The 25,845-nt window shown below is 40.0% G+C and overlaps 1 protein-coding gene across 5 annotated transcripts in view; it reads left to right on the top strand.

Moving 5' to 3' along the window:
• LOC139758727 (uncharacterized) overlaps positions 1-25,845 on the top strand; it is a 139,748-nt gene that overhangs the window by 54,420 nt on the left and 59,483 nt on the right. For 4 of the 5 annotated variants that reach the window (XM_071680430.1, XM_071680429.1, XM_071680432.1 and 1 more), the window contains 2 exons: positions 4,853-5,014; positions 19,889-20,210. In XM_071680430.1, coding sequence (XP_071536531.1) covers positions 4,853-5,014; positions 19,889-20,210 — 484 coding nt within the window. The remainder of the gene's footprint in view (positions 1-4,852; positions 5,015-19,888; positions 20,211-25,845) is intronic. The other variant, XM_071680433.1, reaches the window with a different exon arrangement.

Raw genomic sequence — 25,845 nt, 5'->3', positions numbered from 1 at the left:
AGTTATAGAGAGACTATTGCTGTGGCTACTCCCTTGAGGGAGTTCCATTTGAAACAGGCATCAGAGATATAGATAGATAGATTTTACAAATTTTTTCCAAGATGAAAATAGTTTTCCTAAACTTCACAGCCTTCGTTAGTATTGTTTGTTAATTACTGATTTTTTCTTTAATACTGTTTGTCATTTCCTGCTTTAGCAAGGTATTGCCAGAACAATCAAGGCTCACAGACCTTTCCATGGTCTCCCGTGACTGCTTCACATGCCCTGGTTCAGCCTAATGACAAGCACATTGTCCCCTGTAAACCACATCACTCCAGTTTGCTCCATCCCTGCTACACTTCACATCCTCCTGCATGTTCAGGCCCCCATCCTTTGAAGTATCTTTCACTTCCTCCTTGCACCTCCTTGATTTCCTTGTTTTCCATGTTACCTTCACTCTGATGTGTACCCTCACTCTCATCCTTTCCTCACTCATCCTCTTTATATGTCCAGATCATTTTAGCACACTTCTCTTACCACCATGCATCTTTTACTCAATCTTTTCTTATTTGATCAACAATAAGTGGATATTGTCCTCATACATTTCATTTCCAATTTCTTCACTCTGTCCTCTACAATTTTGTTGGAGGTTCATGCCTCACATCTACATAGCATTGACAAGACTAATATACCATCAAACATACCCATTGTTGCTTTTAAAGATTGTGACCTCTGTTTCCACACATTCTTCAGTGCACCTAAGAACTTTGCCCCTTTATCCACAATGTGGTTCACTTTAGGCAACTGAGGCCCTTAGTAAGGCCATTCCATTAATGCTATGATAACATATATACATATATATGCCCCACAGACCTTTCCATGATTTACCCTGGATGTATAATATTCCCTGGTTCAGTCCATTGATGGCACACTGACGCCAGTATACCACATCATTCCAATTCACCCCTTTCCATGCATTCCCTTCACCCTCCTGCTTGTTCAGGCCTCAATTGCTCAAAATCTTTTTCACTCCATCCTTCCATCTCCAGTTTAGTCTCCCTTCCCTACTTGTCCCCCCACTTCTGACACATATATCCTCTTTGTCAACCTTTCCTCTCAACTTCCTTTACTCTCTCAACCACTTTCTTATTATTTCCACACATTTCTCTTACCCTTTCATTACTTACTTGATCAAATCACTTCACTCGAAGTAGAGTCCTTAAATACCTAATTTCCAACATATCCCCCTCCTTCACATAACCCAATCTATATCCATTGCCATGCAACCCTACAATATTGTTGGAACTACTGTTCCTTCAGATGCACCCAGATTTGCCCTCCAAGATAATGTTCTCTCTTTCCACACATTCTTCATTGTTCCCAGAACCTTCACCCCCTCCCCTACCCTTTGACTCGCTTCTGCTTCCATGGTTCCATTCGCTGCCAAGTCCACTCCATAATAGCCTTGCTTATATTCATATTTACTCTCAACTCTCTTCTTTCACACTCTTTCAAACAGTCACCAACTTATGCAGATTCTCACTCGAGTCAGCCACCAATGCTGCAAACAGTAATTGACGCTCTTCATCCCCACAGACTGCATACTCCTCCCTCACTGCAGGACTCATGCACTCACCCCTCTCATCACTCCATCCATAAACAAACTAAACAACCATGGTGACATCGCACACCCCTGCCATAGACTGATCTTCGCTGGAACCCATTCACTCTCCTCTTTCTACTCATACACATGCCTTACACCCTTGATAAAAACTTCACTGCTTCTAGCACCTTACCTCCCACACCATATATTCTTAAGACCTTCCATAAAGCATTTGTTCTCTTGTCTTCTGCACATTATGTACCTCCTTCCAAAACATCTTATTCTCCCTAGATTTTAATAATACTCTCTCACTCCAACTCTCATTTGCCCAGTTTTTCAACCCTGCACCTTCCTCTTGACCTCCAGCTGCTTTCTCTTACACATCTAGTCATTTGCATCCTTCCTTGTTGTTACCGACCAAACGCCTTTCTTTCACTAGCAACTTTACTTCATCCCACCTCTCACTACCCTTTCTAATCTGCCCACTTTCCACCATTTGCATGCCACATGCTGTTGCTGCTTCCCCAAATACCTCCTGTTCCTCACCCACTCCCCACACTTCATTTACCATTCTACTCTTAAATCTGTGCTGGTATTTCTTCACACAAGTCTCCTTTTCAGTAATATAGGCATGGGAAGTTGAGAGGCTGGAGCTCGAGTTTATCCATAGTATTGCCTTTTAAGAAGTAGTGAAGGGATGCATGTATTGGTGATGGGACTCATGACATTTTCATGTTCATTCTACCTTATGGCTTTTCAATGCTTTTTAATCCTGCAAGGCATTTTTTCTACCAGTTATCCTCCTGGCATTTGCCAGAGGGGGTGGAGGGTGGGGAGAGAGCCTGTGCTGTGCTATCCATTTCTTCAGCCTTTTCTTCTTCTTCTTCTTCTTCTTTAAATGGCCAGACCACCTCACTTGAACCTTGGTTCTCTGTGGTCTGTGTATCTATGCAACTAGAGGTATAGGCTTTAGTTTGATATATATAGAGTTTGGGCTTTAGTTTTGTACATATAGTTTGGGGTTCATTTTATGACAAGTTTAGTATGGGGTACAGATCAATACATGTAAGTATGGGGTTGAGTTTATCACGTATTAATTATGGGATGTAGAACAGTACCTATAGGGTATGGGGTTTAGTTTATCACATATGGACTATGGGGTTTATATCAATACATAGAGAGTTTGGGGTTTGGTTTATCATATATTGATAAAGTAATTTAGATCAATACATACCGAGTATGGGTTTTAGATCATTACTTACAGAGTATGGGGTTTAGTTTATCAGATGTTGATAATGGGGTTTAGATTCATACACATATAGTATGGGGTCAGGATCATTTTGTGGTTTATCACACACTGGTTATAGGTTTGAGATCAGTACGTATGGAGAATGGGATTTAGCTTATTGAGTATGGGGTTTAGATCATTACATTTGAAGTATGACATTTAGTTTATTTCTTACTGAATATGGGGCTTATGTCATTGCATACAGAGTATGGGTTGCAGGTCATTATGCATAGAGTATGGGTTGCAGGTCATTATGCATAGAGTATGGGTTGTAGGTCATTATGCATAGAGTATGGGGTTTAGTTTATTGCATGTACAGTATGAGATTTAGATCATTGTGTATGGGGTTTAGATCATTTCTTGTTTGATTAAAGAATTATACATTGTCAACTCCATTTTCAGAGTTTTTTGTGTGTTATCAGGAGGATCCTGAGTGATGTACCTTATATGGATGATGCAGCTTGAAACACTCTTATCATATGATAGCACAGTGGTCCAAATTAGTGTCTGCAGAAAGCCTTGTCTGCTCCCATATATTTTCAAAGACAATTCACATCTAACGTTGTTGTGGGTGCAAGCCTACGACACTTTCGGTGAAATCATTGTAAATCTGGTCGCTGAAACTAGTGTCTCTAATGGTGTGAGCACCAGCAACCGGCCTCAGTATACCTTAGGCTATCTTGTAGGAACGACATTCTTTCTTTACTCTCCCAGGCTTCTGCTGCATTTTGGGAATTTTGCTTCTGGATGCTTTATTTCTTACAGTTTGCACTTCAGGATGATTGGCTCTTACCTTTCTAAGGAGAGTAAAGCCCAAATTCTTACCTGGAAGTAAGAAAACGAGAGTGCACATGATATTTCTAGGCACATCAGGCACTTAGAAATATTCATGTGGCTGTTTTCTGCATCACTTCATGAGTGCCTTTTCTCATGTAGGAGATCAAGACCCTATGGACCTAATATATGGACCTAGAATACTTCAGGAATCTTGCCGATGGTAATCAGTGCCAAAGGAGAAATGACACAATACTGAAATGTAAATGGACTGCCTTTGAAAATGTATGGGGAGGCAAACAAAGTGTTTTGTGGGCACTGTATGCTTGATTTTCCTTCTTGTACTTTTGTAGAGGCTGATATACAGCACATAGATACAAGGATGGGGATAGGGGAGAAAGAATACTTCCCATGTATTCCCTGTGTGTCGTAGAAGGCGACTAAAAGGGGAGGGAGCGGGGGGCTGGAAATCCTCCCCTCTCGTTTTTTTTAATTTTCCAAAAGAAGGAACAGAGAATGCGGCCAGGTGAGGATATTCCCTCAGAGGCCCAGTCCTCTGTTCTTAACGCTACCTTGCTAATGCGGGAAATGGCGAATAGTATGAAAGAAAAGAAAAAGATACAAGGATGGTGAACTCATTGTTTGGTTGGAAAGCAAATCTAGCAAATGTGCCAAATATAGGAACTTAGTTTTGAACATTAATGTTGTTGTGTTATGACAGAGGTTCACATCAAGAGACATTAAGTTGCCATCCCCCTGCACCCTGGATGTTAGAATACATGTTTGTTTTTGTGGGACATTCTTGAATGTGGTTTTTAACCTGGTCTGGTATGATTATTTTTGTCAACCAGTGTTAGCTTGATTCATTGCATCCAACAATCCAATGAAAGGCTTGGGTAACCATATGTTTGCAGAGTTAGATTTGGACCCTGATTGGCTGCCTTTGTCTACAGTAGGTTGCTACTTATGCTTAGCCAGCTTGAATTTTCATGAACTGAATTTATAAACTAGACACTTTAAGGAACATATGATCACTAATTTGGTATTTTGGTATCCAAGTGATTTTGGTCCATTACTTGATAATGACAGGTCACACATAGCTGATGTTTCTGCAACTGCTTTGTGTTGGAGCTCTGAAACAAAGTCTTTTTATTCAAAACTAATCCCTATTTTATTTTTTTTATCATTTTATTATGTTTATGTTCTAGGCAATATTTGCATGGCAGCAGCAGCTGTGTTGGAGGGGGAGTGAATCCCTACCACGCAGTTTACTCCTCGGCGCACGTGTCCAGTAGACAGGACTCAGAGCTCCAGAGTTTAAGTTCTGATGCTCTCACCGACGACACTCTATCCTGCACTGATTCCTCTGTGTGAGTACACTTGTTTGCACCAGCTGCTTGACACCCTTGCTGCACTTACACTGATATTGCTGACATGCTCATAGTTTACTTAGCTCATGCTCAGAGTAACTAAGCATTACCTATAGGGTTGGTTTTATTGCTATTTTTGTTGTGTAGAAAGGATTCTTTATTGAAGATGTAAAGTGAGGGAAGTGGAAGATGGCACTGGTGTAAATGGTAGTGTATGAGAGGGCATTGGAATGTTAGTGAAGGAGTAAAGTGAATGTGAGTATCACTTATGTTGTCATCCCATTAATTGTGATTTTACAACTTTGACTAAACTGAGCAGTAACAGAATCAGAGTCCATGTAGTGTTGCAGCAGAAGATTAAGCATTTTAAAAGACCTCACTGGGGAGTTTAGCATTTGTTGTTATGTATCAGTATTCCTTTTTTTGAAAGGGTCCAGATAACCAGTTATGAAAGTATAGCATATTAGTGCAAGCTATAATATTTCAGGTCAAGATATATATGTGCTTTATATACTTGAGTAACTGTCAGTCTTAAGTGACCACTGACCCAAGATTTTTAGCCAAAATATCTTTTATTTACTATATATCAACCTCAGTTTTCCAGAAGTATGAAGATTATATAAGTTACAATTGTAAGCAAGTTATTTCATTTGAAACATTTATATACAGAGTGTAATGGGCCCATATCCAGGATTTTTCATAGGACTGATGAGTGTTGTTCAGCAGATCTCACTGCTAAATACAGTCATAGATGATATACTTATCTGTATGACCATTATGATTGAAACAGTAACCATACCTTACTTGTATTATGGTAATAATGCAACGATATCCTCACCCACAAAGGAAAGTCAGGTTGGTAAAAAAAAATTTATGCTGGCTGCAGTTGGTCCCACTGGTGCCAAGTCATCAACCAGAACTTCAACATTTTTGTTACAGACAATTTTAGGATGCCAATTTTCATCAAAATTTGACTTAAGTGAGAACAAAAACCTAATTAATTTGTGGTACCAGAGATAAGATACTGTTGTACTTTGGTGGAGTGGTGTGCACCACCACCGCTTCATGCCAAAGAACATGCTTCCATTAAGGAACACTTCATCTGCTAAAGGAACATTGGCCATTTGTTTTATTGAAGTGCAGTTTTCTGTTAACATTATGGCAAAATTATTGATAAGCTTTAGAAGATAGTAGGCTGTGTTTTGTCAACATCACTGTAACCACTTCACTCATCACATTACTCATACATAATGTTACACATTAACTCATGCACGAATCACACCCATTCTGTGGAATAGTGCATATAGCCATCTCTATCTGCTAAGGAAAACTGCATCCTCCAAAGGAAAACTTCTCAGTTATGGGCCAGTTGTTTTCTTGAAAATACAGTTTTCTGCTAATAACTCGAAAGAAATTCTATGGGAGGGTATTGACTGAGAGAGTGAAGGCATGTGCAGACCATCAGATTGGGGAAGAGCAGTGTGGTTTCAGAAGTGGTAGATCATGTGTGGATCAGGTTTTTGCTTTGAAGAATGTATGTGAGAAATGCTTAGAAAAACAGATGGATTTGTATGTAGCATTTATGGATCTGGAGAAGACATATGATAAGGTTGATAGTGATGCTTTTTGGAAGGTTTTAAGAGTATATGGTGTAGAAGGTAAGTTGCTAGAAGCAGTGAAAAGATTTTACCAAGGATGTAAGGCATGTGTATGAGTAGGAAGAGAGGAGAGTCATTGGTTACCAGTGAATGTTGGTTTGTGTCAGGGTTGTGTGATGTCAGTCATTGTTTGCTGATGATACAGCTCTAGTGGGTGATTTGGGTGAGAAACTGCAGAAGTTGGTGATGAGTCTGGGAAAGTGTGTGAAAGGAGAAAGTTGAGAATAATTGTGAATAAGAGCAAAGTTAGATTCAGTAGGGTTGAGGGACAAGTAAATTGGGATGTAAGTTTGAATAGAGAAAAATTGGAGGAAGTGAAGTGTTTTAGATATCTGGGAGTGGACTTAGCAGCGGATGGAACCATAGAAGCAGAAGTGAGTCACAGGATGGGGAGCATTGAAGAATGTGTGGAAGGAGAGATCGTTATCTCAGAAAGCAAAAATGGGTATGTTTGAAGGAATAGTGGTTCCAACGATGTTATATGGTTGTGAGGCATGGGCTATATAGATAGGGTTGAACAGAGGAGGGTGGATGTGTTGGAAATGAAATGTTTGAGGACAGTGTGTGGTGTGAGGTGGTTTGATTAAGTAATGAAAGGGTAAGAGAGATGTGTGGAAATAAAAAAGAGTGTGGTTGAGAGAGCAGAAGAGGGTGTGTTGAAATGGTTCAGACATATATAGAGAATGAGTGAGGAAAGATTGACAAAGAGGATATATGTGTCAGAGGTGGAGGGAACAAGAAACAGGAGACTAAATTGAAGATGGAATGATGGAATGAAAAAGATTTGAGCGATCGGGGCCTGAACATACAGGAGGGTGAGAGGCTTTCAAGGAATAGAGTGAATTGGAATGATGTTGTATACTGGGGTTGACTTGCTGTCGGTGGACTGAACCAGGGCACGTGAAGTGTCTGGGGTAAACCATGGAAAGGTCTGTAGGGCCTCGATGTGGATAGGGAGCTGTAATTTCGGTGCATTACACATGACAGCTAAAGACTGAGAGTGAACAAATGTGGCCTTTTTTGTTTGTTTCCTGGTGCTTCCTCGCTGAAGGAGGGGTTAGCGATGCTGTTTTCTTGTGTGCCATGGTAGCGACAGGAATGGATGAAGGCAAGCAAGTATGAATGTGTACATATATATATATATATATATATATATATATATATATATTATCCCTGGGGATAGGGGATTAAGAATACTTCCCACGTATTCCCTGCGTGTCGTAGAAGGCGACTAAAAGGGGAGGGAACGGGGGGGCTGGAAATCCTCCCCTCTCATTTTTTTTTTTTTCAATATTCCAAAAGAAGGAACAGAGAATTGGGCCAGGTGAGGGTATTCCCTCAAAGGCCCAGTCCTCTGTTCTTAACGCTGCCTCGCTAATGCGGGAAATGGCGAATAGTTTGAAAGAAAAAGAAAAGATATATATATATATATATATATATATATATATATATATGTCTGTGAATGTTTATGTATATGTTGATATGTATATGTATGTATATGTGCATGTATGGACATTTATGTATACATGTGTGTATATGAGTGGATGGGCCATTCTTTGTCTGTTTCCTGGCGCTCCCTTGCTGACGTGGGATACAGCAATTAAGTATAATGATAATCATAAAACTCAAAAGAGCAATGTTTCAATAATGTGTGGTAGACTTATCAATAAACTTTCGAAGATATATATAGCTTATGTTTTGTCAATACTTCTGTAACTGATTTGCTCACCTCATTCCTCATACATTATGGTACATGTTAACTTGTACATGAGTCACACACTTTCGTTGTTTGCGAAATGGTTTGCATCTCTTTCACTACCTACCAAGGAACACTGCTTTCTCCTGGCTATAGGCCTATTGTTTTTCTGAAGTTCAATTCTGTATTGATAACTCACATAAGCATTGTTTCAATAACGTTACAGCATAATTATTGGTAAGCTCATGAAGGTAACCTTGGCTCTGCCTTGTCAACATTACTGTAACCACCCAATTCACCACATTACTCTCACATTATGTTACACATTAATTAATGCATTAGTCATTAAACATACAAGACTTACTGGAAGTTAGAACTTGTGTACCTTTGTTAATACTGTTCATGTGGTATATTTGTGATGCATCGACCTCACACTGTAAGCTATATTATGAACAATTCCCTCATCTATGATACCTCCTGTTAGCATCAGTGCCAGTTATTGGCAGAACACCTCATTATTAGCCCTCCATGAAACCTAAGACAAAATTGCAACATTTTGATAATGAATATACAAGTTTCAATGTTTACTTTTATGTACTGGTGAACAGAAGATTACCAAATATTGAATTTAATATCAGTTGCATTTTTTTCTGGATTCATGGATGACTAGTAGGGAGTGTGTTGTTGGCTAGCTTAGACCTAGGATATTGTAATAAAAAGACTATGAATGGTGATGGTTATTTTGTGAATAAAGTTCTGTAATTTAGATTCTTTGGTCTTCAATTGTATATTGTTTTGATGCAACTGGATGTCTGTTAAATTTTTTTGTAGGCTTATATTGGCCATGCATTTTACCTTTCTGGAAATGTTTAATGACCCCTCCCCATTTTAAACTAAGAAATTGTCTGAAAATTCAGTGTTACTCGAATCCTATTTAGTAGTTGAAATTTCTTTTGTTCTAAGCAATTGTTCCATTTATACAAAGGGTTGATGTATCATAGTATGGAGTATTATTCTCACATCTGAGGTGGTTCTAGCTCTGCATTCTTATTTTGCAGAGTTGAAAGTTGTCCAACTTATAAACTCTCCCAAGCTAACATCAGAAGTTGACCTACTTGCCTACACCACAATGCTGTTCACTTCCTGTCTTCTCTTGGTATTACTTTGGTTTTTGCTCTTGAGAGCTGGCTTCTTTTGTGCCACCACCACTAGCTAGACCATGCAATACTTGGCAAACTGCTGATCACATGATTACTGTGTGGCTCTAGCAACTCCATGTTCTGTTGTTTTTATAACTGTTTCTTGCCCTATTCTTTGAAGTTTTTTGGAACTTTCTACCTTCTCATGTTTTTCCTGATAACTATGAACTGGTGCATTTTAAAAGACAAGATTTTCATTTTTTCCAAAATTCATGATTACTTTGCCTTGTCTCTTCTTTATCCCTTTCATAAATCTTTCTACATTTTGATTAAGGCCTAACCTTGATGTGGACTCTTTTCCGTGAGTGGAGAGAATGAATGAGGAAAGGTTGAAAAAGAGGATATATGTGTCAGAAGTGGAGGGAACAAGGAGAAGTGGGAGAACAAAATGGAGGTGGAATGATGGAGTGAAAAAGATTTTATGCGATCGGGGCCTGAACGTGCAGGAGGGTGAGAAGCTTGCTAGGAATAGAATGAATTGGAACAGTGTGGTATACTGGGGTTGACATGCGTTCAGAACCAGGCATGTGAAACGTCTGGGGGTAAACCATGGAAACGTCTGTGGGGCCTGGATGTGCATAGGCAGCTGTAGTTTTGGTGCATTACCCATGACAGCTAGAGACTGAGTGTGAATGAATGTGGCCTTTTTAGTCTTTTTTCCTGGTGCTACCTCACTGATGCAGGGGGTGGTGATGCTGTTTCCTGTGGGGTGGGGTGGCGGTGGGAATGGATGAAGGCAAGCAAGTATGAATTTGTACATGTGTACATATGTATGTCTGTATGTGTGTATGTTTATGTATGTATATGTTGATATGTATATTTATATGTCTGTATATGTATGTATATGAGCATCAGATTGGGGAAGAGCAGTGTGGTTTCAGAAGTGGTAGAGGATGTGTGGATCAGGTGTTTGCTTTGAAGAATGTATGTGAGAAATACTTAGAAAAGCAAATGGATTTGTATGTAGCATTTATGGATCTGGAGAAGGCATATGATAGAGTTGATAGAGATGCTCTGTGGAAGGTATTAAGAGTATATGGTGTGGGAGGCAAGTTGTTAGAAGCAATGAAAAGTTTTTATCGAGGATGTAAGGCATGTGTACATGTAGGAAGAGAGGAAAGTGATTGGTTCTCAGTGAATGTAGGTTTGCGGCAGGGGTGTGTGATGTCTCCATGGTTGTTTAATTTGTTTATGGATGGGGTTGTTAGGGAGGTGAATGCAAGAGTTTGGGAAAGAGGGGCAAGTATGAAGTCTGTTGTGGATGAGAGAGCTTGGGAAGTGAGTCAGTTGTTGTTCGCTGATGATACAGCTCTGGTGGCTGATTCATGTGAGAAACTGCAGAAGCTGGTGACTGAGTTTGGTAAAGTGTGTGAAAGAAGAAAGTTAAGAGTAAATGTGAATAAGAGCAAGGTTATTAGGTACAGTAGGGTTGAGGGTCAAGTCAGTTGGGAGGTAAGTTTGAATGGAGAAAAACTGGAGGAAGTAAAGTGTTTTATATATCTGAGAGTGGATCTGGCAGCGGATGGAACCATGGAAGCGGAAGTGAATCATAGGGTGGGGGAGGGGGTGAAAATCCTGGGAGCCTTGAAGAATGTGTGGAAGTCAAGAACATTATCTCAGAAAGCAAAAAAGGCTATGTTTGAAGGAATAGTGGTTCCAACAATGTTGTATGGTTGCGAGGCATGGGCTATGGATAGAGTTGTGCACAGGAGGGTGGATGTGCTGGAAATGAGATGTTTAAGGACAATGTGTGGTGTGAGGTGGTTTGATCGAGTAAGTAACGTAAGGGTAAGAGAGATGTGTGGAAATAAAAAGAGCGTGGTTGAGAGAGCAGAAGAGGGTGTTTTGAAATGGTTTGGGCACATGGAGAGAATGAGTGAGGAAAGATTGACCAAGAGAATATATGTGTCGGAGGTGGAGGGAACGAGGAGAAGAGGGAGACCAAATTGGAGGTGGAAAGATGGAGTGAAAAAGATTTTGTGTGATCGGGGCCTGAACATGCAGGAGGGTGAAAGGAGGGCAAGGAATAGAGTGAATTGGAGCGATGTGGTATACCGGGGTTGACGTGCTGTCAGTGGATTGAATCAAGGCATGTGAAGCGTCTGGAGTAAACCATGGAAAGCTGTGTAGGTATGTATATTTGCGTGTGTGGACGTATGTATATACATGTGTATGGGGGTGGGTTGGGCCATTTCTTTCGTCTGTTTCCTTGCGCTACCTCGCAAACGCGGGAGACCAACAAAAAAAAAAAAAAAAAAAAAAGTTCCCAAGTGCACTTTTGTTTAATGATCATATCATCAGGGGAGGTACAGGAATGAGATAGAAGACTTAAAACAATTAGTTTATATGCAGAGAAAAGGTGGAACCAAGATGCTGTTGGTAAACAAGTGTTTCCAGTGGGTGGTGTTTGGGTCTAGCAACACATGCCTGTCATAAGAATTATATTGTGTGGACAAGACAGGGAATTGTTTTTAAATTTTGCCCAATACAGAGCTATCCAGTTTGTATAAACCTTCACTAGTATTCATGTTATAATTCTTTGAGGATTTAAGAAGCAAAGATTTAATGGTATTTCTTTTGGTCATTGAGTTACAATTTGTAACTGAATTAGCTATACGCCAGTCAATGCAGTGGTCATAATTTTTAACATAAACAGAGCATTTGATTCTTGTCCTGTTGTTATACTATATTTATGTTACTTAAGTCTAACATAGAGATCCTTACCAATCTGCCTAACATGAAACATAGTACAGCTTTTGCAAGGTTTTCTATAAACACAGCCCGAAAAATTTTCTGGTTAGTTTTTGATATTGTTGAAGACTATATTTACATTAAAGGCTTTAAGCAACCTGGGGAGTGACATAAAATTATTACAAAATGGGAGAACTAAAAGATTCTTGGTATCAAAGGAGGTTTGGGGCTAACTCTATAAAATTATTTCTTTGCCAACTTAAGAGATTTATCAATGAAAGATCTAGGATACTGAAACTTGGAATCAAACTCATTATTATTGAAATCTGGACTGCATATACATAATACTATAAGGAGCATCTACTGGAATAATGATTGTTTAGCTCATCATGTTGAGTTGAGTATTAATGAGTATAAGAACAAACATTGGTGGGTTTTCTGTGTATGCTGAATTTAAACATGTTTCCATCCCCATAGATCATGTATTCTAAAGATGGTAACATGGAATTATTTTCCATTTCCAGTGTAAATTTGATAGAGGGTACTAAAATGTTAAGTAAAGGGAAACGTGTTTGTAAATTTTTGCTAACTGGCTAAACCAGATTGCCTTAGAGGGTAAGATATCCCTTAGTAATTTTGTTTCAAAGAAACCACAGCTCCCTTTCCACATCCAGGCCCCACAAAACGTTCCATGGTTTACCCCAGACACTTCACATGCCCTGATTCAATCCACTGACAGCACGTCAACCCCGCTATACCACATCGATCCAATTCACTCTATTCCTTGCCCGCCTTTCACCCTCCTGCATGTTCAGGCCCCAATCACTCAAAATCTTTTTCACTCCATCTTTCCACCTCCAATTTGGTCTCCCTCTTCTCCTCGTTCCCTCCACCTCCGACACATATATCCTCTTGGTCAATCTTTCCTCACTCATTCTCTCCATGTGCCCAAACCATTTCAAAACACCCTCTTCTGCTCTCTCAACCACGCTCTTTTTATTTCCACACATCTCTCTTACCCTTACAATACTTACTCGTTCAAACCACCTTACACCACACATTGCCCTCAAACATCTCATTTCCAGCACATCCACCCTCCTGCGCACAACTCTATCCATAGCCCACGCCTCGCAACCATACAACATTGTTGGAACCACTATTCCTTCAAACATAGCCATTTTTGCTTTCCGAGATAATGTTCTTGACTTCCACACATTCTTCAAGGCTCCCAGGATTTTCGCCCCCTCCCCCACCCTATGATTCACTTCCGCTTCCATGGTTCCATCCGCTGCCAGATCCACTCCCAGATATCTAAAACACTTTACCTCCTCCAGTTTTTCTCCATTCAAACTTACCTCCCAATTGACTTGACCCTCAACCCTACTGTACCTAATAACCTTGCTCTTATTCACATTTACTCTTAACTTTCTTCTTTCACACACTTTACCAAACTCAGTCACCAGCTTCTGCAGTTTCTCACATGAATCAGCCACCAGTGCTGTATCATCAGCGAACAACAACTGACTCACTTCCCAAGCTCTCTCATCCACAACAGACTTCATACTTGCCCCTCTTTCCAAAACTCTTGCATTCACCTCCCTAACAACCCCATCCATAAACAAATTAAACAACCATGGAGACATCACACACCCCTGCCGTAAACCTACATTCACTAAGAACCAATCACTTTCCTCTCTTCCTACACGTACACATGCCTTACATCCTCGATAAAAACTTTTCACTGCTTCTAACAACTTGCCTCCCACACCATATACTCTTAATACCTTCCACAGAGCATCTCTATCAACTCTATCATATGCCTTCTCCAGATCCATAAATGCTACATACAAATCCATTTGCTTTTCTAAGTATTTCTCACATACATTCTTCAAAGCAAACACCTGATCCACACATCCTCTACCACTTCTGAAACCACACTGCTCTTCCCCAATCTGATGCTCTGTACATGCCTTCACCCTCTCAATCAATACCCTCCCATATGATTTACCAGGAATACTCAACAAACTTATACCTCTGTAATTTGAGCACTCACTCTTACCCCCTTTGCCTTTGTACAATGGCACTATGCACGCATTCCGCCAATCCTCAGGCACCTCACCATGAGTCATACATACATTTGATAACCTTACCAACCAGTCAACAATGCAGTCACCCCCTTTTTTAATAAATTCCACTGCAATACCATCCAAACCTGAGAATAATTACCTTTCAAAAACAACTTCACTTGTTCTTTAAAGTGAGAATCAACAGCTTCTAGGGGATTTGTACAGAGATTGAAGTATGTTGTATCATCACTTAAAAGATCATTAATTTTTGACAAACGATTAAGTTTGTTATTTGGAAAAGTATATTGAATTATCTAATGATGAAGTGTATGCCAATTTGTTAAAACCAGGTGCTTCTTATACCTAAAGCAGCTAAGGCTAACACTGATGTGATTATGGACAAAGTTGATTATTTGTCAAAAATGAATTATCTTTTATGTGGTGATACAGTGTACTACTTCAAACTCAGCTGAAATCCCCTTTATTACCATATGTCCAAACCACTCTCCAAGACTCTCTCACTTTGCATACCACTTTATCATTACTTGTTACCACTTCCCCCTTTTCCTCCTTCACCCATGTTCCTATTTGTTCTCTTGTTTTTGTTTTTTGCACATTGTTAACTTCCAAAACATCTTTTTCTTCCAAAAGTTTAACTTCTTCATCTTCCTCTTGACCTCCTGCTGCTTTCTCATACATTTCCCAATCATTTGCACTCCTTCCCTGTAGGTACCACCCAAATGCCTTTCTTTTCTCTTTCACTAACAACTTTACTTCTTCATCTAGGTACCACCCAAATGCCTCCCTTTTCTCTTTCACTAACAATTTTACTTCTTCATCTAGGTACCACCCAAATGCCTCCCTTTTCTCTTTCACTAACAACTTTACTTCTTCATCCCACTCACTTTCCTTTCTAACCTGCCCACCTCCCACCTTTCACATGCCACCTGCATCTCTTGCACATACCAACACTGCTTCCCTAAACACCTCCCTGTCCTCACCCACTTCCTTTGCTTTATTTACTCTCTCCTTTTGCCATTCTACACTCAATATCTCAGGATATTTCTTCTCTCAAGTAGCTTTTCCAGGCTCATTTACCACCACTTTCTTCTCATCAATATTGTGTCCTCTTTTCTGAAAACTTCTATAAATCTTCACCCTTGCCTTCACAAGATAGTGATCAGACATCCCACCAGCTACCCCTTTCAGTGCATTTACATCCAGAAATCTTTTTTACTCATCTTTCACTTACTATTTGATAGAACAGTGCCCACTGACCATCTTTCCATCTCACATATGTAAATTTGTTTATATCTCATTTTTAACCAGGTTTTCCTTATCAACAGTTCCTTTTCAGTGTACAACTTCACAAGCTCTTCCATTTTATCCATTCATTGTACTGAATACATCATACCCACCAGTCACACCCTCAACTGCCACATCACTCACCTTCACATTTAAATCACCCATCTCTAATACCTAGTCTCTTACATGAAAACTGTAGACACAATCATTCAGCTGCTCCCAAAGCATTTGCCTCTCTTGACTTTACTTCTCATGGCCAGGTGCATAAGCACCATCAATTAATCTCTCATCTCTCACCATCCATTGTCATTTCTATCCACACAAGTCTAGAATTCATTTTCTAACAATCATTCACACACTTCTACAACTGCTTCAGTAGACGTGCCGGTCCTTCCTTAGCTCTTGTCCTCTCACCAACCCGTGACTTTACTCTAAAGACATTTCCAAACCAATCTTCCCCTTTACCCTTGATCTTCGTTTCACTCAAAGCCAGAACATCCAGGTTTCATTCCTGAATCATGTTACCCTTCTCTCTTTTCTCATCTTTGTTACATCCATGCACATTTAGACAGTCTAGCTCGAGCCATCAAGGAGTATAAGCACTCTCTTATTAGCTCCTTTTTCTGTTCCATGTTTTAGAATATGAAGTACAAGAAGGGGGAGGGAGGGTTCTAACCCCCTGCTTATGCCCTGGTTAGGGTATTACGGGATGATTCTAGTAGAGGCAAGGCCTTTTCTTTCTTAAGCCTTAGTTATTTTGAACATTTAACTAAACACCCTTCCTGAGTTCTCAACCATCACTACCACTCTTTTAACAAACTTTTTTCATGTTGAAGACTCCAGTCATGGACAAAAGTCCACATCAAGGTTGGGTCTTAATTGAAATATAGAGAGAATTATGAAATAGAAAAAGAAAAGACAGGAAAATATTTTTGAATTTTGGAGGAAGTGAAAGATCTATCTTTTGAAATGTGCCAGGTCATAGTTATTGGGAAAGACATGAGAAGGTAGAAAGTTCCAAAGCCTCAATGCGTAAGGAAAGAAGCAGGCATCAAAGTGGCATACCTCTGAGTTGCTAATGGCCTCACAATAATCATGTGATGCAGCAGCCTGCCAGTTATTTCATGGCTAACTAGTGGTGGGAGCATACAAGCAGCCAGCTCTCTGGAGCAGAAACCAAAGTAATACCTATAGAAAAGGGAAAGTCAACCAACATTGCAGCATAGGGCAAGGGTGTCAAGTTTGAAAATTAGTCTGGGGTGGTTTATAAGTCAGATCGGTTTTGACTCAACTCTGTCAAGTAAGCATACAGAGCTAGAGCCACCCCTGTGTGAGAGCAGTACTCCATACAAGGACGAATCAATCCTTTGTATAAACAGAGAAGCTTCATCATCTAAACAGGACACCCAGTTTCTTAGAGGTTGACTTGGCTATTCCTGTAATGTGGGGTTTCCAAGAAAGAGTGGATGTTTCAGTAATACCAAGTATGTTCATTAAGTCTAGGGGTGGAATTGCAGAACTGTCAAAGGAGAGACGAGAGTCGTAAGGAGTTTTCAATAGAGAGATGGCCCCACTGAGATATCCTATTCGAGTTTGAGTTTATTGGGCAAGCTGTGTCAAGATGAGATGCTGATTGAGTGAGAAGAGGATGCAGATTTGAAGGATTTAGATGAATGTAGTGTTGGGTCATCAGCATATGAGTGCATTGGATTATTAGTAGAGAAGAGGAAATCGTTGAAAAAGTGGAGATTAAGTATAGGGGACAGGACAGAACCTTGAGTGACACCACTATTGATGGAGAAAAAGTGGGGGGTCTGATTCATCAACAACCTTAGAGGTAGATCAGCCAGAGAGGAAGCTAGATATGAAGATGCAAAGTGAGGGAGGGGAGCTTAGAGATGAGAACCCAGTCAAAAGCCTTAGATATGGCAAGGGCAGCTACACGTAACTCCCCAAAGTCTTTCAGAGATGATGACCAGACATTAGTAGAACAGGAAAGAATATTGCCAGTGGATCTTGCCTTATGGAAGCTGTATGGGTGTTCAGAGAAAAGACTGATTTTTGAGGTGTTTAAGGATATGAGAGTTGAGGAGGTATTCAAAGACTTTGGAAATACTTTGGAAATGTTAGATGTCAAAGCAATAGGATGATGATTAGAGGGGTCAGAATGGTCACCCTTTTTAGGGATGGGATGTATCGATGCATGCTTCCAAGGAGAAGGAATAGTTTTGGTTTTTAAACAGAAACAGAGCAGACAAGCAAGCCCAGGTGCAAGTTCAAAGGCATACACATTCAGTACATGAGGATGCTTGCCATCAGGATCATAAGTCTTGCTTGTGTCCAGAGAAAGAAGCACTTTTCAGACAGTCTGAAAAGAGATTACAGGAAGAGGCATAGGATTATTAAGAGGAGGGAGCATCAGGGGTTGAAGGAATGTCAGTCTGTTTCCTGGTGCTACCTTGCTGACATGGGAAACAGCGATCAGGTATAATGATAGAAAAAATGTAGTAATAATTTCATATATTTTACGAGTATGTCACATAAAAATTAATGTAAATTCATTTCCATCTGTAGCAAAATATGTTTCGAGTCATATTCATTGGGTGTCAGTTTCTAAGTAGCTGTTGGTTTTACATAGTGGTCACTTTTGCCATGTTTTGTCATGGTTTATCCATTCTCCCAAGGTATGTGTAACCATTTCAGTATGTCCTCAAAAGGATCAGGAAAGCTTCTAACCAATTGCCAATTGAGACCTTCGGTGAATCACTTAATATAAGGAATGACACACAGCCTTATTTCTGCTTCCTTTCCATACCTGTAACCCTCATTTCACTAATGCTGCCCAACCACAACCTCAGTCATCTATCACCACATTTTTCTGTAGATTTCCCTTTGATATCATGTGTTACCTTTTACATATGTTATTGCAAAGTTTGCCGAATCAGAAAATTGAGGGGTTGTTGTAGACAAGCCTAATCCTCTTCCTTCTCCCTGTCAGTGATAATGCTTACTCCAACCCATCTCGCTCCACCACCTCTATCTTTATCTCTCATCACCACCTTTTATGGTAAGTTTTTATTAAATTTATTCTATATAACATAATGACAGAATGTGATATATTATTGTTAAGCAGTTTTTTCAGGTGCGCTTCATATGTTAAAGGAAGAAAGGGGAAATTTTTCTCTGGAACTTAACCCCTATGTATAATGGATTTCAAGTGCCCCAAAATGATAAGAGAGCAGAGCATCAGGTTTCCAGGAACCTAATCTGGTACTGTGATGGAGATACTTCTTCAGTTTCATTATTTTCATTTAGTGTGAAACAGGTGTCAAAAGACAGCTATACCTGCTGCCAAGGAAGCTCTTAAGAGAGTAGGAGAATAATGAGTAGGAACATTATTTGGTTATTGTTATTTACTTGGAATTAGCAAAATGCACTGATTGTGAAGTAGCAGTTTGAAGGGTTTTAGAGCTACAAGTAGAGATTTGGAATTCTGCTCCAAAAATTAGAACCTGGACACATACTTTTTACTGATGTAAGAGTGATCTTTGTTAATTTCCTGTATTGAATTTAGTAACTCAAAAGCTCAGAAGATCATATGTGGTAGGGTTTCATTGGAAAGGGAAACCTTTGACTTTGGAGCCTCCTCTGCAAGCACTGGGTACCAATTTACAGTTATCTTGTCAGATTTTATTGAATGGTAGGTAAGTGATCTTGAGAATCTTGAACATATATAGTTGGATGTGCTTCCTTGTATGTGTTATTTCTTTAGGTTCTCTGTCAAGTTAGGCTTTTATTTTTTCCCTCCTTTCCTTGTTGAATGGGTCTGATGCTTTCAGCCAGCTGAGTTCTCCCTTCCATCTAAGTAGGTTTGTTAGGTTTATCTGGGCTTTCCAAGATATACTCACAGTAGAGCGGTGATGTGCCAGGGGGACCAGAATTGAGAAAAGAGTGGTAGGTAAGTGATCTTGAGAATCTTGAACATATATAGTTGGATGTGCTTCCTTGTATGTGTTATTTCTTTAGGTTCTCTGTCAAGTTAGGCTTTTATTTTTTCCCTCCTTTCCTTGTTGAATGGGTCTGATGCTTTCAGCCAGCTGAGTTCTCCCTTCCATCTAAGTAGGTTTGTTAGGTTTATCTGGGCTTTCCAAGATATACTCACAGTAGAGCGGTGATGTGCCAGGGGGACCAGAATTGAGAAAAGAGTGCTCCCATGGGTAGCGAGAGCCAGCAGATTACATTAACTTTGTTTTCCATAGGGATGGTATGTCCGTAGGTCGCCCAATCAACCCAAAGTATCTCAAAAAACAATATCACAAGATGCGAGAGAATGCTCGCCAAAATCGGGAACTCTGCATTAATGCTGCTGTTGGAGGTGGTCCAAGCTGCAGTCAGGGAGTTGGAGGAATCTTCCATGGGAGTATACCATTCATGCCTCGCACGCACCGCCTCCGACATGAGTCCATACCCAACCTCAAGCCCGGGGAGTTTGCTGCACTATTAATAGAGAAGCTAGAGAAAGTCAAGAGAGAGAGAGAGTCACAAGAGAAAGTTCAACAGTCTTTCAAGAAGATCCAGGAGGTTAGCTTAGACACTTCATTATTTTATCTTGATAGTTGCTACATTTTACATTTTACCCTGAACCTCCATGACACATGGTATGTATTATCCTTAGCATCCCATACAGTTTGTAATGTGTTGCCTTTAATATCTCTGGCACTTGATTATATGTTGCCCTGAACATCCCTGTCACTTGGTTACGTGTTGCCTTGAACATGTATTACACTTGGTTGTATGTTGCCCTGAACATCCCAGACATTTGGTTATATGTTACCCGGACCATTCTTTGACACATGGTTATATGTTACCTTTAATATCCTTGACATTTGCTTGTATGTTGCCCTTAACCTCCTAGCTTCCTTTTGAAGCTCCTGTGTGGTGTAAATGGAATGTTGCTAAAATCCTGCTTTCTGCACGTTTTCACCCAATTTTTTTATTTTTTCTTGTAAGCAGTCATTAAGTATGATATAAGAAAAAGTATAAGCCATATCTGTTTTTGAGAGTTTCCTCTGTGTAAATACAGTATCTGATGTAACAATTTTTGTTCATGGTTTTACATCATAGTAAGTAATTTTTTGTCTGATGTGCCTAGAAATATCACTCTGTTTCAACCCAGTTTTACAAAAATTATTCCTAATAATTACTTATATGTTGCTCTTAACCTCCTAGCTTCCCTTTGAAGCTTCTTTGTGGTGCAAATGGAAAGGTGCTAAAATCATGTTTCTACACTTTTTTACCCAGTTTATTTCTTTTTAGCATTCATAAAGTATGATATAAGGAAAAGTGTAAACCATATGTATGTGAGTTTCCTCTATGTAAGTAAATTATCTAATATAACATGTTTGTTCATGGTTTTACTCATTGTTATTAATTCTTTTTCTCTGGTGTGCCTAGAAATATCACTGTTTCAGCCCAGTATAACGAGAATTCCCTTTTTTTTTGTTTTGCAAAACTATTTCTTAGAAAACAATTATAAAAAAAGTCTTAAAAGGATACCCTTCTACACCTCAGATAAGTTGGGTTTTGAATAATATATCTTGTATACCTTGCTGGCTAACTTGTTGAAAAACAGTGATGAATCATCTTTATCTATCTCTGACCTCTAAAGCTCTGTCTGTTTTCTCTACAGATCATATATCCCTTTTTATTCACATATATATTGGTATTCATGTTGATAATAGGTTTAAAGACTAATGTATTTTCTAAAGCATTTTTATCAGTACATGACTCATGGTCAACTTACACACACAGTAACATGCATGACCAGTGAAACTTCATGCCCTTTTGTCCAGTCAGCCAATAAAATGCAAGATGGCTGTGTGATATTTACATTAGCAGCCAGGGTTGTCCCTAGGTTTCTCAAAGGACACAGAAGCGTACTCCAATAAGAGGAAGAAGATCAGATGACATAAGACATGCTTGATTCAAGTGATACCTAATGTTGGTGTTATGAAGCATATTTTAATCTCCCATTGCAGGTACACAGGTGTTAAGAAGATTACAGGTTAATATATCTGTCACTTGGTTATATGTTGAGCTGAACATCCCTGATACTTGAAATTATATATGTTGGTCTGAACATTCTTGACACTTGCTTATATTTTGCCCTAAACATTCCTGATATTTAATTGTATGTTGCCATAAGCATTCTTGGTACTTGTTTTTATGTTGCCCTGAACATTGCTGATACTTGGTTACATGTTGCCCTGAACATACATGATACTTGGTTACATGTTGTCCTGAACATCACTGATACTTGGTTACATGCTGCCCTGAACATACATGATACTTGGTTACATGTCGTCCTGAACATACATGATACTTGGTTACATGTTTCCTGAACATCCATGACACTTGGTCTTGCTCTATGCTGGTCCTCCCAACACTTGGCTTGTTGTGCACTGGCCCTCTAAGCACTTGGCTTGTTGTACACTGGCCATCCCAACTGTGGTCTTGTTATACACTGGCCTTCCCAACTCTTGTCTTGTACACTAGTCCTCACACCACTTGCCTTATTTTACGCTGGCCTTCCATACTCTGGTCTTTTTGTACACTGGCTCCCACAACACTTGGTTTGTGTTGCACTGGCCTTCCAGCACTTGGCTTGCGCTACACTGGCCCTTTCAACACTTGGGCTGTTGTAGATTGGCCCTCCCAACACTTGGCTTGCTGTATACTAACCCTCCCAATGCTTGGCTTGTTTAACAGTGGCCTTCCCCTCTTTTGGCTTATTGTACATTGGCCCTCCCAGTTCTGGTCTGTATGGTCTTGTACACTGGCTTTCCCAGCACTAATCTTGCTGTACACTGGCCCTCCCAACTCTGGTCTTATTGTACGCTGGCCCATCCAACATGTGGCTTGTTGTACACTGGCCATCCCAACACTTGGCTTGTTGTACACTGGCCCTCCCAACTCTGGTCTTGTGCAATGGCCCATCCAACACATGGCTTGTCCCAGCACTTGGCTTGTTGTACATTGGTCCTCCTAACTCTGGTCTTATTGTACATTGGCCTTATCAACTTTGGTCTTGTTGTACAAACTTTAGTCTTGCTGTACTTTGGCCCTCCCAATGCTTGGCTTGTACACTGGTCCTTCCAGCACTCAGCTTGCTATACACTGGCCTTCACAACTTTTGGTTTGCTTTACACTGGCCTTCATAACTTTTGGCTTGCTTTACACTGGTCCTTAAAACACTGGTCTTATTGTACATTGGCCCCTTCCAACTCTTGGCTAGCTTTACACTAGCCTTCCCAATTCTTAGCATGTTGTACACTGTCCCTCCCAGTGCTTGGCTTGGTTTACACTAGCTCTGTCAAGTCTTGGCATGTATTACAGTGGACATTCTAGCTCTAATCTTTAATTATGCAGACCTTACCAACTCTGGTCTTGTTTTACACTGGCCATCCTGATTATGTCTGGTTTTCACAGACCCTCTCAACACTGGTCTTGGTTAATGATGTTTTTTTTTTTTTTTTTTACAACTCTCTCAACTCTGGTCCTGTTTGACACTGACCCTCAAAACATTACTTGTTTTACCTTATCCTGCCGACAGTAAATCTAGTTTTACCTATGGTTTACTATAAGTTATAAAAGTATTATCTGCAGAAGGATGTGTTGAATGTGATTGTGTATAGAGGAGCAGCTGCTGGGATGTCTAATCATTACTTGGTGGAGGCACAGATTTGTAGAGGCTCTTGGAAAAGAAGAAATGGTGAGAGTGAGAAGAGGGCAGTGAAATCCAATTGAGCTTGGAAATGAGATGTGTGTGAAGAAATACCAGGAGAGATTGATTGTATAATGGCAAAAAGTGAGAGTGTATGAAGCAAGGGCAGTGGGTAAGGATTGGGAGATGTTTGGTGAAGCAATGCTGGCATTTGAAAGAGTGGTGGCTGGCATACAGAAACTTAGAGGTGGGGGGTAAGAAAGGGTAGTGACTGGTGGGATAACAAAGTAAATTTGTGAGTAAATGAAGAGAGAAAGGTCTCTGGGTGGTATTTACAGGGAAGTAGTGCAAATGATTGAAGGATGTACAAGAGAAAGCATCAGGTCAAGAGGAAGATGTAGGGGTTGAAAGAAGGGGGCAAATGAGAGTTTGGTTGAGCAATTATCAGTAACCTTCTGGGAGAATAAGGTGTTTTGGAAGGAGGTTAATTGTGAGAGAAAAACAAGAGAAAAAATGGAAACATCATTGAAAGGGACATATGGAATGGAAACAGATAGTGATGAGGTTAGGAGGAGATGAAATTAGGATTTTGTATTTTGAAGGATTCTTGAATGAGTTTGATATTAGGTTGGCAGGTATAGTGTGTTTGGGTCGGAAGTATGCTAAGTTAAAGAGTCATGGAAAGTGGTTTGGTAGAGTGAGAAGAGGTGATGAAAGTCTTGCCTAAGATGAAATGTTGCAAGACGGCTAGAGTGGATGGTATTGCTGTTGAATTTCTTAAGAAAGGTGGTGACTGTTGTTGATTGGTTAGGTAGGATATTCAGTGCATGTATGGATCATGGTGATGTGTCTGAGCATTGGTGAAATGCATGTATTATGCCTCTGTATAAAGGCAAGGAAGACAAATGTTAGTGTTTGAGCTGCAGAGATAAAAGTTTGTTGAGTGTACCTGGTGTGGTGTATGGGAGTGTTGATTGAGAGAGTACAGCATGCACAGAGCATCAGATTGAGGAGGAACAATGTGGTTTCAGGATATGTGGATCAGGTGCTTGCTTTGAAAAATATGTGTGAGAAAAATTTAGAGGAACAGAAGGATTTGTAAGACATTTGTGGATTTGGAGACAGCATATGATAGGATATATAGAAATGCTGTGTGGACGGTCTTACAAATATATGGTGTGAGGGGAAGGCTACTAGAAGCAGTGAAAAGTGTTTATCAAGAATGAAAGGCATGTTTACGAGTTGAAAGGGAGGAAATTGAGTAATTCCAGGAGAAGATGGATGTGCAGCAGGGGTGTGTGATGTCACCATGGCTGCTTGATTTGTTGATGGATAGGATGGTGAAAGAGGAAAGTTCTAGGGTCTTGGAGAGAGGGGCATAATATGTAGGAAGGAGAGGGGGGGGCCTTGTAAATGAGGCAGTTGTTATTAGCTGTTGACAGCACTGCTGGTAGATTTGAGTAATAAACTGCATGTGAATAAAAACAAGGTTATTAGGTTTAGTAGTGTAGAGGGACAAGTTGAGTGGGATGTGAGTTTGAACAGAGAAAATTTGGAAGAAGTGAGGTGTTTTAGATTATTGGAAGTGGATATGGCAGTGAATGGAACCAGTGAAGTTGAAGAGAGCACAGGGAGGATGAGGGGACGAAGGTTCTTGGAGCATTGATGAATGTTTCATGGTGTAGTTGTCCCACTGATGTTGCATTGATGCGAGGCATGGGTTATAGATGAGGATGTGTGGAGGGTGGAAGTGTGAGAAATGAAATGTTTTAGGTCAGTATGTTGTGTGAGTTGGTTTGGTTGAGTAAGGAATAAAGAGGTAAGAGAGAAATATGGTAAGATGAAGAGTGTAAATGAGAGAGCTGAAGAGGCTGCGCTAAAATGGTTTGGAAGTAAGAAGAGAGTGGGTGAAGGGAGGATGACAAAGAAGATATTTGTGTCAGAAGTGGAGGGGGGAAGGAGAAGGGGGAAAGCAAACTGAAGATGGAAGAATGTTATGAAAAGTGATTTGAGTGATCGGGACTTGAACATGCAGGAGAGTAAAAAAACGTGTATGGGATAGAGTGTATTGGAATGATGTGGTATACAGGAGGCGATATGCTTTCGGTGGACTGAACCAGAGCATGTTCAGCAGGAGGAACCATAGAAAAGTCTGTGGGGCCTGGTTGCATTGCACATGATGGATTGAGAATGGAGGTGAGTGAATGTGGCCTTTTGTCATCTGTTCCTGGTGCTACTTCTCTGATGTGGGAAATGGTGGACATGTATAAAAATGTCTGTCATATGCTTTAGTGTATGATTTTAAAAGCACCCATCTAACTTTATCATAGTTTTACATGATTTTCTTATAATTTTGATATTTTGTATTCCTCCTTGCCTCAACCACTCATATTTCTGGTATAAATCCTCCGCTTAGAATTTTCATTGGCAGTACACTTGTCACCACCTTAATAACAACAGGTAGGAGATATTTATAATGTATTTCAGCAATGT

This window comes from Panulirus ornatus, chromosome 31, assembly GCF_036320965.1.
Source record: "Panulirus ornatus isolate Po-2019 chromosome 31, ASM3632096v1, whole genome shotgun sequence".
Taxonomy (NCBI): Eukaryota; Metazoa; Arthropoda; class Malacostraca; order Decapoda; family Palinuridae; genus Panulirus; species Panulirus ornatus.
The sequence above is the reverse complement of the archived record's forward strand: the minus strand, read 5'-3'. Positions and strand labels throughout refer to the sequence as shown.